Source organism: Neolamprologus multifasciatus, chromosome 5 (genome assembly GCF_963576455.1).
Source record: "Neolamprologus multifasciatus chromosome 5, fNeoMul1.2, whole genome shotgun sequence".
NCBI lineage: Eukaryota > Metazoa > Chordata > Actinopteri > Cichliformes > Cichlidae > Neolamprologus > Neolamprologus multifasciatus.
This window is the reverse complement of record NC_140443.1, coordinates 26,575,948-26,595,154: the sequence shown is the minus strand read 5'-3', so window position 1 is coordinate 26,595,154 and position 19,207 is coordinate 26,575,948. Positions and strand designations below refer to the sequence as shown.

General features: G+C 40.1%; 2 protein-coding genes across 3 annotated transcripts; both read right to left on the bottom strand.

Moving 5' to 3' along the window:
• Positions 1-40: 40 nt before the first annotated feature.
• On the bottom strand, positions 41-7,484 carry LOC146518885 (BOS complex subunit ncln). Its single transcript, XM_085159319.1, has 16 exons — positions 7,105-7,484; positions 5,589-5,751; positions 4,772-4,962; positions 4,459-4,603; positions 4,232-4,329; positions 4,020-4,097; positions 3,806-3,909; positions 3,275-3,363; positions 3,023-3,162; positions 2,748-2,926; positions 1,439-1,526; positions 1,271-1,309; positions 778-950; positions 624-677; positions 450-528; positions 41-264 (listed from the first exon to the last, which is right to left on the bottom strand). The coding sequence occupies exons 2-16, from the start codon at positions 5,722-5,724 to the stop codon at positions 208-210; spliced, it is 1,650 nt and encodes a 549-aa protein (XP_085015445.1). The 5' UTR covers positions 5,725-5,751; positions 7,105-7,484; the 3' UTR covers positions 41-207.
• A 730-nt stretch (positions 7,485-8,214) lies between these two features.
• fam219aa (family with sequence similarity 219 member Aa) lies at positions 8,215-19,070 on the bottom strand. 2 transcript variants are annotated; one of them, XM_085159323.1, is made up of 6 exons: positions 18,808-19,070; positions 14,288-14,384; positions 13,630-13,723; positions 12,861-12,941; positions 11,204-11,279; positions 8,215-10,764 (listed from the first exon to the last, which is right to left on the bottom strand). In XM_085159323.1, exons 1-6 carry the CDS (start codon positions 18,865-18,867, stop codon positions 10,606-10,608), a joined length of 567 nt encoding a protein of 188 aa, XP_085015449.1. In that variant the 5' UTR covers positions 18,868-19,070; the 3' UTR covers positions 8,215-10,605. The 2 variants fall into 2 exon arrangements, with proteins under 2 accessions (XP_085015449.1, XP_085015450.1); XM_085159324.1 differs by having other exon boundaries at positions 11,225-11,279; positions 18,808-19,065.
• Positions 19,071-19,207: the final 137 nt, after the last annotated feature.

Genomic DNA, 19,207 nt, shown 5'->3' with positions numbered 1-19,207 from the left:
TGTAATGAAAGGTACAAACATCTTTTTTTTTTTAAAAAACAAACAAACAAACAAAAAATTTACACTTCAAAGTAAATTCCCATTTTATATGAGATCCATATGATCATGCAAAGAGGCTTCCTGCTGCACACCCGGCAAATGTCCAACATGTGCAGAGCTGACTTCAAAGCACTTGTCATGAAGTCGGTGGTCGTAGTCGTAGTGGATTCAGTGGTGCTTAGTTTTAACTGCTGCTTTTAGTTTTGTGTAGAGAAAACCGAAATTCTGTTAAAAGAGAAAGAATAGGTTATTTTAACCTGGTAGTGCTTTTAGACTACGCAGAATGACGAATAAACAGTGCTGTAGCTGCACTGTCTACAGTTCCTTGTAAACAGTGCAGTTACATGGAAATATGAAATACAGTATGATTACATAATATAATATGGACGTCAAAGAGTGCATTAACACACCTGGATTGCGTAGTAAACAATACCCAGGTAAGCAGCAATGCAGCCTCCCAGGAACAGATCAAAGGCAGCAGGCTTCACTCTGAATTAAAAAATGCACATTAGAGTTTTAATGGCTTATTAAATTTAACATATACACTAAAATTTAAAAACAGATATAATAATACCGATATCTACCTGTACATGACTATTGGTTGGCTCATTTGATCAAAGAAGGTAATATCAGGATCCCTGCAGGAAGAAATGTTGTTGATCATTATTATTGTTGTCGTGGTATGACCGATTGGATTGAAAAGATGTGCTTTCTACTCAGATAGCTGTATTTTTTTACCTCTTGTCCTGTCGGAAGGTGTGTCTGTGGACTTGCTGCAGATAGCGCTTGAATTCGTGCTCCAGTGAGTTGACCAGCAAGATATGACTGGGTTCCTTATCCAGCAGCTGAGTAGCCCGAGGGACTGATGTCAGGAAAGACATCAAACTGGAGATACGACTGTCCTGAATGTCCTGAATTACAGATTTGGATGTGGGTTTTGCAGAGGGAAAAAAGAAATCACACAAAACTCAGCTTCTACTCTGCATGCATCAGTTCTTATGATTTAAAAAATAGACTCTGTTTAGACTTTTTCAGTTACATGTAAATATAAATCTTTAAGAAATGACATTAAAACATGTTTGAATAAATAACCTCAGTGATCCATCCCTAACCTTCAGATGATTATGAGGAATACGCTGCTGAAAGACTCAAACACTGTGTCATGTCTCTAAACTAACACCAGAGGTCAGCACTTCTCTGTACATACCAATCAAAATAACTGGGAACTTACCAGCTGGCCCTTGAAAACTTGCACATCCTTTGGTGAACCCTTGTGAAAAATAAACACACCGTAATGACACATTAACATGGCTATTTTAAAGCAATGCTGACGTAATGAAAATGTACTTTCTGCCTTTATTATATTTACAGTATGCTGTGTTTTCATGCATTCAGTCACCTTGTCAGAGAGATTGTACATGTAGCGGGCTAGCGCTTCTGCTATGATGATGCCATTTCGCTTAAGTTTCCGGAAATCCACTTTTGACCTAGAGGTGATAGTCACATGAGTAAATATCTTTTAATGCCCTGTGAAAATACACTTAACTCAACAATCTGTTGGACAAAAACACAGTTTTGTAATTTTGCTTATGTACACCACCGCGGTGGATTTTAAATCAAACAATCAAGGCGTGTTTGAAGTGCAGGCTTTCAACTTTGATTCAGAGGGTTTTACATGATAAAAATCTGCATAGTTGAACTGTGAACAATGAGTTTTGCAGCATTTGGCTGAATCTAAGTAGAGAGTTTAGCCCTGTACACTTCCAAATTCATCCTGCTGCTTACATAAGCAGTCACATCATCAATAAGCAATAGTGACCCAGTCCCAACGTCTCCCACAGGTGCCTATCCTATAACATTGACTCCACAATGTTTAACAGATGCTTCAGATCACGAGCTGTTTCTATCCATCTCTGCACTTCTCTCTTCCCATAATTCTGGGACAAGTTCGACTTTGATTCATCTGTCAAAAGACTTTTTTCCCCACAACTGGGTAGGCTCAGATGTTTCAGATGTTTTCTGACAAAGAGTAATCTGGCCTCCCTTTTCTTTATTATAACCAATGGTTTTCACCCTCTGTACTTCCATCCCAAAGGCTTCTTTAGATTGTAGATTGATCCATGATCTAGCTCCTCAAAAGTGTTCTTGACTTGGTTAGATATTGTGAAGTTGTCTTAACCATGGAAATAATTCTGTGATCATGTACTTTAGCTGCCTTTTTTGGTCTAACCAAACCACAGACCCACACCTTTTTAAGAATATACTGTGCAGTCTCTCTATGATAGTTAGTTCTGAATTTTTCAACCTAATGATGGCCTCCCTCACCTCCACTGATATCGCTCTGAGTCTTATATTAAAAATTACAGTGAAACACTATAAAACAAATTGAACGCTTTGAGTCAAACTGAGATATTATATCTGCTTCATTAGTCATGAAAAGCAAGGGAACAGTCCTCAGCTGGCTATGAGACTGCTTGTCAGTGTATTGTCTAATTAATTTTGAGCCTCTGAAACTGAAGGACTGGATATATAAATAAGTGTCTGTCGGTGTAAATCTTTTGTAAAAGCTGAAAAGCTGACTTTATTCACACATTAATTCTTTTACTTAAAATACTCCACTGTGGTGTATAGGGACAAACAACCTGGGCCTCAATGCTCTTCAGGTAGCTCAAATACTACTAATAATAATATCCATAAACAAAACTTGCATGGTGTCTAGCATAGAGCCACGAAGTTCAGATTTAGGATCTTCCAGATGAGACAGAGTGAAGCCCAGGATCCTGCGTAGGCTGTAGCGCTCATGCTCCCAGGCTACAGTAGACTCCACAAGATTGATCTTTTTATGAACCAACCCCACCTTCACCCAGGGAAATCTGGAGGAAACCACCTGGAGGGCAATTAAATAAGATATTTGCACAAATTACTAAGACTGATGAGATCTGGTTGCTTTTCTTGCACGTGTAGAAACAGCTCCGCTGGTTACCTCCTCCAGTTGTTGGATGAAAGACTGCATTGGCGTGTCGGGTTTAGGAGGGCGGGAGACGTGCATGTACAGCTCATCACCGTTGGCCAGTGTATCCAAGCACAGGACAAATGCCACATTGTCATGGAGAAGGCTGGACTCTGGATGGAAAATATTTGGCTTTAAAAACCTGTCATTTGTGTTTTAATTCACATTAGCACATACAGCACACAGCCCACTCATGTTCAGTGAGTGGCAAAGCTGAAAACTCACCAGCGTGGTCCAAATTCTCTTCAATCCACCTCTTTGTTCCAAGGAAATTGTATTTTCCTCCTCCGGTCAAGGAGAACATTAAATTAAATCTAAAACACACACATACACACACAAAAAAAAACAAAATTATTCAACAGCTTAACTTATTAACTATAACTGACCTGCACTGGCTGTTAGTTTCCCTCAAGGGTATTTTCCGATCACTATCAGTCACTCAAAGCAACATCATTAGAGCCATGCAATTACAAAAGCTTTCACACTCCAGCTGAGGTTACAATGAAAGCTAAGTTTGAAGATAGGTGTGGTCCCTGAGTAGTGAGTAACGAGGCCCTAATTTTCCTTTCCTGTTTTACTTTTCAGTGTATACTTCCTCCATACAGAATACAGTATCTTTTTCCAGCAGCATATTATCTTGTTCAACGACAGGCACAGCGGGAAAATTCATTGGAATTGCTGCATGTTCATCTGCTTTGTAGAGACATTTATCGACTTTGCCTTCGCTTTGTAATCTTACAATGAATTGGAACTTACTGTGGTCTGGTTCTGGGACTACTGTAGAGTTTTTGGAAGAGACGGGCCAACTCAATTAGGATTGTGACACCACCGGCATTTGAGTCTGCTCCATAAGACAACCACTGTAAAATGCACACACACACACATATCCATTTATGGTTCGAGCACAGTCAGATACTCTATCTGCTAAAATTTACACCTAATTTTACAGGTGTTTTAGGATTTGACTCACAGGGGCAAGCCCATAAGAGTCATAGTGGGCTGCGATGACTATAGTGGGTGCATCCTCTACTGCTCCTAGAAGAACTCCCTGAAATAATCATCCCCAGGCATATATCACAGAACTGAAGTGCATTTGCAAGCAGATTGAAAATTATTTAACTGATATTGGATGATCTAATCAATTTTATTCCTCTATGGGGAATTATTGGGTCCCAAACTCACCTCCAGTGTGATTATAGCATTGTCAGTGGTGGCCTTAATTGGGGCATTGTTGATCACTAAAATCTGAAAAGCTGTAGCCGTGACCATACTGCGGAGGACTGTAAACAAAAGAAGAAATGCACCAGAACCGTGAGTAATACCGTAACTTTCTTTTTAGTTTTCCCCGTGCATTAGTCCAAACAACCACCATTAAGCATTTGCATGTATCTCGTTGTTGTATCACTTACCTCTGACAAAAATGGATGATGTCCGGGTGGCTGCAGCCTGTTTCACCTCCTCATACATGCAGAGCAGCTGTTCATCCTCAGGTGCCACATACACTGGCATGAGGGTCTCCTTCTGCAAGGTCTCGCTTTCACTCACCATAAATGACTGAGAGACAAAATGCTTTACTTAAACCAAAGGGTCGAGAAACAATTGTAATCTTGATTAAGAGTTTCTTAATATCTTCCTTACAATCCTGTTTTCTTCTGATTTCCTTAGTAATTGAGTGATGTGTCTATAACAGAATGAATGCTTTTAAGTATTATAATTTATTACCTCTACTGCATTGTGAGGGATACTGGAGATATTTTGGGGCAGCAGGATCAGGATGGCAGCTGCATTTTGTCGCTGGGCCTCGGAGTATTTTTCTGTAGTGAAGTCTTCCACCTTCATTATCACACAGCGGCGGGTTAGCGACGGCTCTTCTGCTGAGCGTGCCTCCGCAACAACAATGGCTCCACGACAGCCTCGGCGAACGAGACAAGAAAAGGCAAATGATACATAAATACCAACTTGGGCAACATAGAAACTCTACTTTAAACGCAGCTTCCTCTTCCTGTTTTTTTACACAGAAAAAAGCCTTTAGCAAACCAATCTGTTTCCAGTGGCAGTGACCACAAGCTCTCAGTGGTCAAGAAATATTAGTTCCCTCAGTCAGCTGTAATTTTTAGGTTAAAAAAAATCCTGTTGGAAGACCTTGCCTCGGCTTTCCAACTAATCTGCACATTTTAAAAAAAATACACTGAGAATGGTTTCCTTAGAATTTGAAACATATTTTATGCTCAGAATAGGTTCTATATAAATATCCAGTTTTTCCTATATTCCTATAAAATGCTCTAAAATCGGTTACCAGATTTGTAGTGGTTTCATGAGCACCCAGGTTAAACTATAATTTGAGTTTAACACAGACAAACTCTCTTCCTGGAACATACTGATTTCAAAATATCCTTTCAGCACCAAAGCTTGAATATGCATCATATGGCACATTTAAGGTCAAACAAAAAACAAGCAAGACTTTAAATTTAGAAGCAATTTTATGCTACAGATTTGTCATTTTTCTTTTATTATAATATATAGGTGTGTCTGAACTTACCATACTTATGCTGTCCCAGGTTGTACTGTTGCATCCTATAGGCAGTGAACTCATAGGACGACACGGCAGGGAGAGCGGAGCCATGCAGAGACTGCACGCAAAGCAGCAGTGCAATGGCAGCTGTGCTCTGCAACATGATGTGGCATCCAGTTGTGATCTCAGGCTAGGGAGGATGGTGAATGTTAGACTTCATAAGAGACCAGACTTCCTTCAGTGCTGTACAAAAGTCTGGAGCCACCCTTCATTTATTGCTTCCACGAAGCCAGACGTTCTTGGAATTTTTATTTAAAGTGGTCTTTAGCAATAATTCTTCATGCTTTCTGAAGATGTGGCTTGTTTTTTACTTATACTGAAACCAGTCCTTGTACCTGATTATTTTAAGAGCTAAGCCACTTAACACTAACATACAAATTGAACAAGTGGAGGAAAAGTGGAAGGCCTAAAAGCTATCTAGAGCAGATGAACGATATTTGGAAGTCACGTTCTTAAAAGATAAGATCCACTAAATCCACCTGACACAGAACCCAAGAGACACATCAGTTGGCCTTCAGTTGGCCTACTGTTCACTGAATCCTCCACAGTGGAAGGATGGGTGTCAAGAAGCAATTTAGAATCCAGGGATGAGGAGAAAAGGCTGAGGTGTGCCACATTATACAAGAACTGCGAGCAAAATCAGTGACAATTGTAAATTTTTGGTTCAAATCATCATTAATATGTACAGATTTGTACCTGTGAGAGGTACAACAAGCCCACAGCTTACATGGTGGAGGCTCTGTCATGCTTTCGGGCTCTTCTCAAAACTGATGGAATTATTAGTGCCGAAAAGTGCCATCAGATTTTGATCCACCATGCAATACCATTTGAAAAGCATTATGAGAATGATCCCAAACATACTCCCAATGCAGTAAAAGCATACCTGGATAGAAAAACACAAAATGGCTCACTATTAATCATGGATTGGTTTCCCCAGAGCTTTGACCTCAACATTAACAACATCCAAAAAGAGCTTTGATTGCACTTCTAGAGGCCTGGAGAACTATTCCTGAGGATGACTCAAAGAAATGACAAGAAAACTTGCCTAAGAGAATTCAGGCTGCATTGAAGAATAAAGGTGGTCATACCAAATATTAACTTTCAAGCTGGTTAGAATTGTATAAACTGTTTTTGCCTTTTAAACCGTATTTCCATTTATGTTTCCACATGTTAGATATAAAGAAATGAGGGGTGACTCAAGACATTTGCACATTATATTTATTATAATATTTTGTGTTTAAATAAAGTCCAACTAGGACCAACAGTGTAAGGCAGAACAGATAAGGGGACAGTAATCACCCTATTCACCACAGGTTTTACAAATACCATACAAGTTTCTATATGGATGAAAATGAGGTATTCATCATCACCTACTAACCAGTATGTAAATCTTAACCAGGAATTCCTTTGATAAGGAGCCCTTCTCTGTTCACAGTGACATTTCCGAGCACAAAGTCAATCACTAACAGAAAATGTTCCTTACCTGTCCTCCTGCAGTCTTTTCTCATGAGGCTTTCTTTCTTCCTTCCTCAACTTCGGTGTTACTCCTTCCACATGGACACATGCTACCGTTAACTCCTGGGATTCAAGGCATCTAGGTAAGCCACCATTCACCATCTGCTCCAGAGGGATCAACTCAAAGCTAATCACAAATGCCCAACCCCCCGCACTCACTACTCCATCAATCTATTGTTCCCTCCCTCCCCACCTTGCCCGTTTTGGACGTAATGTCATATACTTCAGTAGGCAATCACCCATTACCAGCAGAGTCTTTGCAGGGAAGGCAAGGAAACTCTTCCAGCCAGTAGCTGTTTGTTTCATCTCCTGCAGGGAAAACTACCAGAGTCTAAAGAAGTTAAAGAATATAACTGGATATTACAGAGTCACACGGCACCATCAAAGTTGAGATATCTAATATTTATTTTTATTTTTTTTGATATGTTGTACTATACACAGAACTTTAACACTATTAAAATCTAAATGGAACCTGTTCACAATCATCATAACAACAAATAAAAAGCTTCAGTCTGTGTATGAATTATTTCCCACATGTGAAAGTAAACAAAAAACACACGACTGAAAATAAATAGCTTCAATTACAAGAAATTACCCTAAACTCAAGTCAGTGGAGAAGTCAGCTACACCTTAATTTATACATCAGCCGCAAGTATTGCAATCGGTAGAAGATAATTGTGATGACTTATGTGAAAATCCATTAGGATGATGTTAATGGTGGAAAAAAAAAAAATACAGCTCCACAGTCACACGCAATCACTTACTCATCATATATGCTAACTGTGCATCCACCTACTAGCTACACTGATGACATTTTAAATTACCTACTGTGCTGTTGATGGACTTTTCTACTTTTTGCACATGATTTTATTGTCTAAACACATGGCACCTTTTTGCAAAATGTAAACTATTTTTAGTGTGCACTTTTCTAAATCAAATGCTGCAGGAACACTGAGGTTCTATCAGGGATAAAAGGGAAATAAGCAATATTTTCTGAATTGTTAATTCAGATAAATAGTTTTTTAGTTATCTCTATCCAATCAACTTTTAGTTGTTTTATGCTATAAATACGGTACTACTTCCTTATATATAGTACAGTGCAAAGGTTCATCTCTTGATGACCACCACTACAAACTTAAACGTAAACAACAAAAAGCAAAAGCAAGATCACAAAGCAAGAGTCCTTTAGGAGGTAAACATTACACACTGTATCTCCAATCGCATCAGTCTTTTAGATCTTGATTGTTACTGGTGCTTTTTGTAGTCTTTCATTATCATAACAGAAAAACATAAAAGAAATCAACACATTATCAGCTTTGACAGAACCCCCAGAAACACAGCCGCACATCTAACAAGAGACTCAAAATGAGGCTCTGCACTGTAGATGCGCAGTATTTGTAACTCCTTGAATATTCGTCAGTACTTCTTGTTACTATACACTGCAATTGAATGTAAAGTGCACACAGACTCACATGTACGCTATCAGCTACGTTTCATTCAAGCTGTAGAGCTCATCCATTTTGAAATTATTTTAAAGAGATGGTGTCTCTGAATGCTTCATGATCATGAACAGTGGTACACTTCTAAAAGCTCATTACTTGAATTTTTCTGAAGCAGCTGGCGCGACCTTACATGATCATTTCTTTTGGAGTCAATTCACGTTCAAGGGACTTTTACCATCAACCACAAAATAAATATGTTGTCTGCAGAGTTCTGCCAATCTTCAGAGTAATAAAATCATTAAAAAGAAAAAAGGAAAACAAAGAATGCTCTTTCAGTACATTTAAACAACAAATAATAATAATGGATTGCATTTATATAGCGCTTTTCAGGGCCCTCAAAGCGTTGTACAATTCTACTATTCATTCACTCTCACATTCACACACTGGTGGAGGCAAGCTACAGTTGTAGACTGACAGAGGCGAGGCTGCCATATCACGCCATCGGCCCTTCTGGCCAACACCAGTAGGCGGTAGGTGAAGTGTCTTGCCCAAGGACACAACGACCGAGACTGTCCGAGCCGGGCTCGAACCGGCAACCTTCCGGTTACATGACGAACTGCCAACTCTTTGAGCCACGATCGCCACACAAATAAACAGTTTCTATAGAACCTGAAAATAGTGAATGGCATAAAACACTGTCAACATATGCTACACGTACAGATTCTGTCCCCACATCAATGAGTTCTATTATTACTCAAGTAATATGCACTCGTTTCATACTTTACAAAAAAAACGTAAAAAATGAAAAGGGATGGCATGTTAATGTTCCTATCTAAAAAAAAGAAGAAGAATCAGGGAAAATAGAGGAAAAATATAAGATTAAAAAAAGAAAATCAGCATTTAAGCATTATGAGATCACTTCAATATGCTTCAGAAGCCTGTATGTGTGACCAACACTACATCCCTACCAATGTATTTCCCATTTCCAAGCCCTTTTCTTTCTACTTCTTTCCTAAGTTTATGTGAACCGTCACTGAGGGAGGCTAATGCAGACAAACACACTTTAAGTACACACTTACTCGCTGAGCTGACACTATATGGTTTTACTAGATTTACTGATATTACAGTATGTGAACCTAAATGTGATTAACTATGTTTCTGAAAGCACATTAATGTCTCCTCAGCACAAGGATGTGCTAAGGGCTCAATAAAAACGGATAAATTATCTGCACAGGCTGGTCATCTGGGCACAGTGTTAACAGGCAACATGCATTTTCCGCTTCTTCTTTTTTTTAACTAAATATAAAACAACGGCCCAGTACAATCTTTGTGTTAAAGATAAACATGTAAAAGAAAAAATAAATAAAAAGAAAAAGAATCTGGATTACTACTTTATTATAGCATTAGTGTTTTATCGGCAGCTGGATGGTTTAGCACGGTGTTCCTGGGCTTAATCACACACATCACGTTTGACACATATATACACAGGAAGACAAAGCAGACTGGCTGAAAGAAAAGAAAAAGAAAAACAATGGCCACTACAAAGCTTCCGATCTCTTCTTGTCCTTTGTGTACATCAGTAGAAGAAGTCATCTGCTTGGATGGGCGGATGACGCAGTAATAACAACCTGTCACCATCACACGTATTTGGTTGAGCTCCTGTCATTTTACAGGTTTTTTTTCTTCACCAGCGTTGCACCATCGCGGTCTGTTTAAGCCAGAAAATCCACAAGCATGAGATGGAAGTTCAAACAAAGTCGTGTGTTTCTCTTAGAGGTAATGTTTCTGCCATCAGTCGAGTCCCTTTTGAACCAACAATGCAGAAGTAAGATGCACAGATCCTACCATAGGAGGAACATGCACAGATACTGTACATATTCAATTTTCGCATTTATAAACCCTTGGTTGTTGTTTTTTTCCCTTTGTGCCTTTGCCAGCCTTTAATTTTTCTTCCTCTGTTGCCACTCTGGTCAGTTGTTGGCCTCAGTACAGGTGGCACGGAGGAGACTGTGTAAGTGGGGTTAGTGCTACTGGATTTGACAGGCTGTGGAGGGAGCAGCCTGGCAGCACATACAAGTGGGGTTGACTGCTTTAGGAGGGATCAGATCCAGATCCTCATCATCAGGAATCTCATCAAGTCGGTAACCGTCCTTCAGGAGCTGGATGTTCAGGTCCTGGTTGATCTGCTGTGAAACCCGAAGAAACAAGTATCAGGCATCAACTTTCTATGCTGATTCTAGCAATATATAGCATAGATCAATAGAGAGAAAATAAATCTTTGTAGTCTAAATTAATAAAAAAAGACACACAAAGCAGAAATATAGCAGAGTACAGAGAACTTACTGATGTAATGGCTTGAATCAAGAACCCCAAAAATATAAATAATTTATATATTTATTCTACTCTAAGTGGAAGAAATGAAAAGGAACAAATCTATCCGGATGACAATTATGGAGAAGTCATTACAGGTGAGTGTGAGTGAAAGATCGAAGACGCCAGTGTACACTTGAATGGACGCACATACGCACAGACATCTGGTGTGACAAAGGAAGTGTGTGATCACATGGCGGTTTTCGTGATTTCACCACACGATGCTGTGAAACAATATAATATGTGTATAAATACCTGGTCCCTCAGACATCTCACCTCGGCTGAGGAATATCCTGATGAGGAGTATCTGGACATGTCAAAGTCATCGTCACTGCAAGACACGACATCAGTGGTTAGACATTAAAAATGGGGTGGGGGTGGGGGGCGTCTATGTAACAGTAAGTTGTAGTGATAATGAAATAGTGGGGATTGAAGCCGGTCGCAGCAGTTGCAGTAACAAAACAAAACTCAGTCTACTGATTCATGACTGCCCGTATCACATTTACAGCCTCTATTGGGGTTATTTATTCTCCAGATAAAGATATTTAAATTTTAAGACTTGCAAACCTCCACAGTTCCACTAGAAACTCAGAAGCTATTATCCAACATAATGCATGCAGTTTACACTACCTGAGCAGCACTTCTCTTTGAAAAGGGATTATATTAATTAAAGCTGTTATATTCATCTTTCGAAGTAAATCTGAATGTAACCTTTAAAGGGAAACATAAAGTGGTGAAATTTCCAAACTGCTGGACCTCACAGAAACATTTTTTCCTAGTCTCATGTTAAACACTCTTAGTTAAGACAAAGCTGTCGTAAATCGCTTATTACAACCTGATGAATGTCACTCATGCACGATGAGATATGCGCTCATGAGATCTGATCATTAGCATAACCAATGCCTCCATAACTACTCTATATTTAGCAGAGTCAGTGGAGGCTTTAGAGGACCAGAAACAATTACAAATGTGTGTTTGATCAGGGCTGTAGTGAGAAAAAGGAACTAAAAGTGTTCATTAGAATGCAATACAACATCTTTGGTAAGTGGTCCGTGACTAACATGAAATTTATCAAATGACGGAGATAAGAAATAACAGAATATTATAGCCTGCATTAGGTTGTGTTAAAGTGTTGAGTGATGCTGGACAAACACCAGCAGAACGACTGTGAGGCATCTGGCTGAGAGACTTTTAGGAAAAATGACTGTATCATGTATGTGGCAATGAAAAAATATGTAATTAAAAATAGTAAATTCAATTTTCTTTAATTTCTGTATCATATTTAAGCTCAAACTGTATTCAGACAAAGGTTTCGTCTATTTTTGTCCTGTTGCCTTCGTAGAGAAAGATGATATAGAGATATAGAGAGAGTAAAACAGGGAGACGTTGAGTAAATGACGTGTACATGAATCTAAAATGTGAACAATGAACAAATGGGCATCCCGCGAGGCTATGAGTCAGAGAAAGCTTGTCAGACAGAGTATATGATGCAATACATGATGTAAGCTTTGTTGGCTATCAGAGAGCTCATTTTACAAGAGCGGGTTTGCCACATGGAGCAACACAAGGGGGTGCAAAGGGTGGGACTCATCTGTGTCCAATACTGTCCTGCTGGCACAGGGTGGATGTGAGCGCTCTCTTTGAGCTGCTTTTGCCTGTCCAAATCCTCACCCCGCTATCCTCTAATCCGGAGCCCTGGGAGAGGCTTTGCCCCTTTTTAGGATACCGGCTGTTAGGGACTCTCTCAAGTTACTCTTTGGATTAATATGCCGACATGACAGAGAAAGGCCTACAAAAAATACAAGTTCTACAAGGCAGTTTGTCTTTTTAGCTCATCTGCACTCTTCCTAAAAATTTGTCTGTAAAAAAAATATTTTAATTAACTCGATGTTACAACATGTACGGTACCTACCTGTCTGTGTCCAGCGCTACCAGAGGCTTCTCATCTGGGCTCTGGTCTAAGGAGGAGTAGCCTTTGTTTGGCACCACCAGCCTACAAAAGAGAAAGGAGAAGAGCACACGTCTATATTAGAAGTAAACTTAAAAAAGCAATCAGCACATGTCCTTCACATTTGTGAAGAAATCTAACACAACATTACCTGCAATACCTGCAAATGTAAAAGTCATAGAATCAAATAACAGCATTTGATATTTGTGATATGTATGCCATTCATCCATCATCCATGCCATTCATTTCCCCCTAAATTGAGGCTAATCTGTAGCTTTCCAACTGCAGGCAGTGCCAGATTATCTTTCTGTCTGAGAGAATGTGGGTTCAGATCAGTGGGTAGCCTTTCTTATAGTTCCACTAATCCACCAGGGAGTGGGATTAAACAGATGCGACAGTAGTCAATACTGTGGGTTGCACTTGTTTACTCACAATGTTTTAACACTTGTATCAGCAATCCCACTCACAAACCACCAAATTTGCCTTTGCTAAAAATCCCTATTGCATTCTGCTATAGCATTAAGGAGTCTGATGGCATCCCAAGCAGCCCTGCAGCAAATAAAGCCTTTTCAGAGGACGCACAGTCCTCATGTTTTGCATTTCAGGCGCTTTGAGTTTCAGACCTGAATGGGGAACTGAAGATAGAAAAAAATGCTAATGAGCGCAAAGTGTAACATTTGTGGCTGAGCGGGTCAGAATAACAGAGAAACAAACAGGCAGTGGAAGCCGCTACCTTGTCCTGGCATTCTTCTTGGGTTGTTGATTGACAGGACTTCCCACGGTGCCATTCTTCACCGATCCCTTCCTGGCAAGGTCCCTCTGTTTCTCTGGGCAACCACAGGATGTGAGGTCATCAGTAAATGCACCAATTAAGCTAAAAACACTGGCATTGTTCCTTGACTGTTTTGTTTTTTTAATTGTTTCCTGTTTTCATGTCAAAATTGCTTTATCCAAATGCAGTCTATATAATACAGTATGCCACAGTGTAGTGAACCAAGGCTACTGTGCGGTGCAAGGTCATTTTAATATGGCATCTATTAGGACTGTCCCATATCAGCCAAGTTTTGATTGGTTGTTTAGCCACACAAAATAAAAAGAAAAAAACATCAAGGTCAACAAGAAGAAGTGGCAACACACACAGCATCCGTTAGACAGCTGGTCTCTGTAATTATTAGACAGTAAGAAAGACTGCAAATAATAAGGAAAATTGACATCCAGTATAGATAAGAAATATCACATGGTGCTCGATGTTTATGGCCTCATGTTGACTTTGGATGACACAGCAAAGCAAACCTGCATACTGTGGTATCCCACAGCAAAGGTAATTGATTTCTAAATGATAAACATGAAGACATATCATGCATTGATTTGTGGTGTGTTGACTACAATACCTATTTGGACCTGCAGTGGCGAGGGCTTGTAGTTCATGGCCACACTTTCTCCCTTAGTGTCAAGCTCTGCCTCTGAGGTGGAAGATGCTGCGGGGTCCTAGAGAAAAAGAAATATGTGTTAGGTTGTGTTTCTTTATTTACGACTGGCATTTAACTCTTTACTGTAGAGGTATGTGAGACTGAACAAAGTCCAGTCAACTCACTCAGACGAGAGTGATTGTCTGATTTATTACTAACCAACAAAGCTGGCAAATCAGCCAGCTTTAGAAGCTACTTGGGTAAAGCACCCTGGAAAGTTTCCTGCAGCCTTCTATCGCTGCTTGGATTGCAGCATCAATAGGCTTGAGTGTTCGGCCTATGTTAGCAGCTCTCTCTTTCATGTGTGAGCAAGTGGTGATTGCATGGGGAGTTGGCCGTGGGAGAACAGAGGGGGTTGCTGTTGAAGCCACGCTTTCGCCAGATTGAGAGAGGGGAGCTAGGCCGCACTTGGCCTCCTCTCCTTACAGAGCTGCACATTATGTTGATCCCACAGGCCTCCCCTTGTTGCGCTGTGTGGGCCTCAGCGGGCCACATGAACGAAGGCTACCAGGCATTTGGCTTTCGATAACTTTGAATACTCTCCAGAGAAATTGGTGCTATATTTAAAGAAGGCTTTAAGCAAGGAAATATCTGGAGCTGAAATTTGACACTTTAAGTTAAAAAATTCATAGCAGTGGTGTATCTGAAATAGCATATGCTCCCTGTCTGAATATGCTATGACAATTTAAAATGAATAAGTAGTGGTGGATGGCTGAAACACTTACAGTAGTATACCAGTTCAGGTCAGTTCTAAAAGACAAATAGAGCTGATCTATAATCATTTAGCAGAGACAGTAAATAGATTACTGTTCCTCTCGGAGAGGACATGATGCTGCGTTTTGCAATTGTAAAGAATGTAAACCAGAACCGCACCAAAATGTCATTTTGTTAATATTTTAGAAGTGCTGAATAATAAAAGAGATGCTTTGCAGTTAAATATCAGTCTGTTTATGGGTGAAAAAAGCTGAATAAGCAGACAGTGCTGGCAATTATGTAACATTAGATAAGATAAACCTATTGTGCCTCATTTTAGGAACACAGTATTCATCTACAAATTATATACAGCGAACAGTTTTGCATTTACAGTAAACAGGTCTGCATTTTATTTATATATTATGCACTCTGTGCCAGTTGGACATGTAGAGCTCCAAGGACAGTAGAGCAAAGTCGATGATCTTCTGTGCTGTGTTGACGACTCTCTGGATTGCTGTCTTTTTCTGAGCAGTGCAGTTGGCAAACCTCACTGGGATGTAGCATGCCAGTGCACTTTCAATAGAGCATCTACAGAAAGACAAACGGCAGCTCCTTGGCTCAGGAAGTGGAGCTGCTTTTGTGCCATCTTGATCAGGACAGCGGTATGAGATAGTAATGACTGCTGTGAAGGGTAAAGTTTAGTTGTAGCTACTGACTAACAGAAAAGAAGGCGTTCACCTCGGCTTTAGGGTTTCCCCCATTAGCAATTTCAAGTTGGGCTTTGTAGGATGGACATGTAGCTGCAGATTTGGGAATAAAACATGCAGCTATTTTCTGCATGAACTTGTTTCAGTAACATATGGATAAATGTCGAACTGTTTGCTTCTACGGGATGTAAAAATTAAATGTATTTATTAACATATTTATTTTTACATACATTTTAAAATGATGAAAATCCTCTGACAAGTTACAATTATGACCTCAAGAAAAAGATAAAAAGCTATTTTCAACAAGTGACCCATAGCAGGTAGCTCTGCATGTTTGATTGAGGAGTTTTTACACTGGATGCCCTTCCTGACACAACCCCAAAGGGGATTTGTGTCTCCTCCCAGGATCAAACCAGGGATCTTTCACATATTAGACAAATGTGTAGACCAGTAGGCTATGGAGCTACCTGCAATGTATGTTAGATCCAAATTCCAAACAACTGTAAAACAGAGCAGTTTGTTTGTGCATTTTCAGCAGCGCAACCATTAAAACCAAAAGAAAATTCATGAAAACTGCAACAGTGGATACGATACACACATTAAAGGAGGTTGTGAAATCACAGCACACAAATGAGGTATTCCCACCATAACAAGCACAAATATCTTCTGTTCTGTGACAGGCCCGTCCCTTAGATCCTCAGGCTTACCCACCGGATTTTTACTTTGCTTCTTTGCGCATCCTTCCACTACAGAAAGATGCTGTGATGTTGTACGGTCACACCGCCTGTCAAATAAATCCTTTTGAAAATTTTCAGCAGAGCCTGCCAGTGAATAATGAATAGGATTCGGTATTAAGCTGTTTGTGACAGAAATTCCTGCCACTTCTTAAAAAATAGGACAGCACAATTACAGACGGCAAGTAGCAGGTACCCACGATAAACAAGTTAAAACAGGCCCTGGAATATGACAACCCAGAACACCTTGCATTAGGTAGAAGGTTGGCCCAAAGAATTGAATTTAACATTTCCAAACCCAAATGAAAATCAAGCCATTGTGGAGGATATTAGGTGGCAATGAGATGCAATGAGATGAGATTAAATTGAACCTTATAAAACATGCATTAAGAGCATAGATATTCCCCAAAGACCCTGTATTGACTGCTGACAAATACTGATGAAAGATTAGATGATCTATGACACTTGGGGCATTATATTTATTTATATGTATGACAATAAAACATGGGCCATCGGCCTGACCTTCATCATGCATTCGCATACACATTCATTCACTCTGTCGTCCTGCTTGCAACCTCTTTTCTACCTGTGATGATGAAGAGCCACAAGGTTGCTGACACGGCATAAGCACCAAGCGATTGCTAGGATTATGCATCACGGCCATCCACTAGCCAATAGAAGCTAAGACTGATACATCAGGTGGCCTTTAAAACAACTGAATGCTTTCCTTATGCGAGGCAGTGATGACTATATTGCTGTCTCAGTGCGTTGCAGGGAAATCTTCCATAAATAGATGTAGCCTACAGTAATCACTGTCAGATGTTCTTGTGCTGAAGAGCATAAAAGGGAAGTTCTCGGGGAAGTTGCTTTTTTTTCCCCACTGAAAGAAAAAATATCATATAGAAAAGGAATTAAACGGCTCAAAATTGAGTATTAATCTGATTTATTTGTGTGAAACAGAGTCCTGACAAAGAGGCAGGTGCCATGAGCATTCAAGCATCCCATTCACAATGAAGTTATTAGCATTAAAATGCACGGCCATATGTGGCTCAGTGGCTGAGATCGTGAGCTGAACTATAAAATAATATTTTTAAACCCACATCGCCTTTTACAGTTAAAAGATGAAAAGGAATACACAATGTGATTTCAAGACTTTTAGGGCACGTGCTGACCAACGCCACTGTATGCACAGCCCAAGCAGGGCCATCTCTGATTCAGCTTCACAAGGAAACCTCTCTGGATGAAACACAAGTGCAGACTGATCTGATCTTAACACAGCAAGGTGGTCGCTGCTGCACAAAGCAAGCGAGACTTTGTGAGGGAAGCCTGTTCTTGTGTGATTTCCTCAGGGGTAGTAAGGCTGGAAAAGCACGGGTATAATGTGAACAGTATGACTTGGAGCACTGCTTTTGCCTAACCCCCTGAGGCAAACGCTTAAAAAGCAAAGAAAAAGAAAAAAGGGCAGCTGTTTGAGGCTGCTTTGTTTCACATGTGAAGAAGAAGGCTTCTGTGTTAGTAATATCTCGCAGTGATGTACTGCTGATATAACCACTTAAAAATGAACGCAAAACTGAACGCAGGGAATGAGGCCAGTTGTTCAATTTGTCACTAGTGACCACGACTTATTTCAAATCTAGAGAGAGAGAAACATTATAAGCAGAAGGAAACGGTAATGACGTGAGTTGCTGGTGCTGAAGTAAATCCATTTCAATTTTTCTGACAGGTCTCGAAACTTGTCAGTGGGTAAAATATGCAGGGACTATCCTCTTACTTTGGGCCTGCTCGAGCCAACTATTACCACACTTCAGTCCGCAGTATGGGTATGGATTCACGCGATCATTTGGACTCACCCATCCCGACCCAAATAAGACGTCACCAAATGACGAAATGTGAAAACAGTGAGCTGTGTCAGCTATTGATGTAAACAAGCGCATACTGACGTGAATTTGAAAGAATCACGATTTCTGCAAAGTGCGCAGTTTAATTGCTATGATAAAAAAAAAGTAACGGCTTGTTCATCTATTAGTTATTACATGTAATGCTAATATATTTATCGTACAGAGAAACCAACGGACGCGTTCCTTTCCATCTATAGATGGTCGATTTACACCCATCCCACAGAGCCAGCTTGTCCCAGAGCTCCAAATTTTTTATCGGCTAGCTCAGAGGCAGATTACATGACACGGCTATCACTATAAAACCACACAGGCGACACTAAAACTTGCCCTTTTGCCTACATTATAAACTGATTTACATGAGATTTGTATTTTGTTTTTTGGGTGGGGGGGATTTGTCTTTCGTCTCTTACCAGAGGCTGTGTCTCTCCGTTAACTGGAGGCACTTGGAACCTGTCGATTTCTTCCATCATTTTGCGAAAGCGTCGCAGAAAACGATGCAGGGGTTTAAGCTGTACGTCGAATGTACTCGAACTATGCCAGGTTTATGGTGGTCGGCAGTCGGCATCCTTCGTTAATCAGCATGATAGCTGCTCGTTTTCTTCCATCCTGACAGAGGTGACTCGACAGCAAAACAGCAGTACCGCCCCACTTCCGGGTCTATAAATTATTCAGGCAAAACCGTCCAATCAGAGATGAGATCCCCACTGGAAATGCGCCGTGAAACAAATTCGTTTTTTCAGTTAGAATTGCAAAGACAAGCATACGTCCGTTTTTGTGTTTTTTGTTTTTTGTTTTGTTTTGGGGGGATTT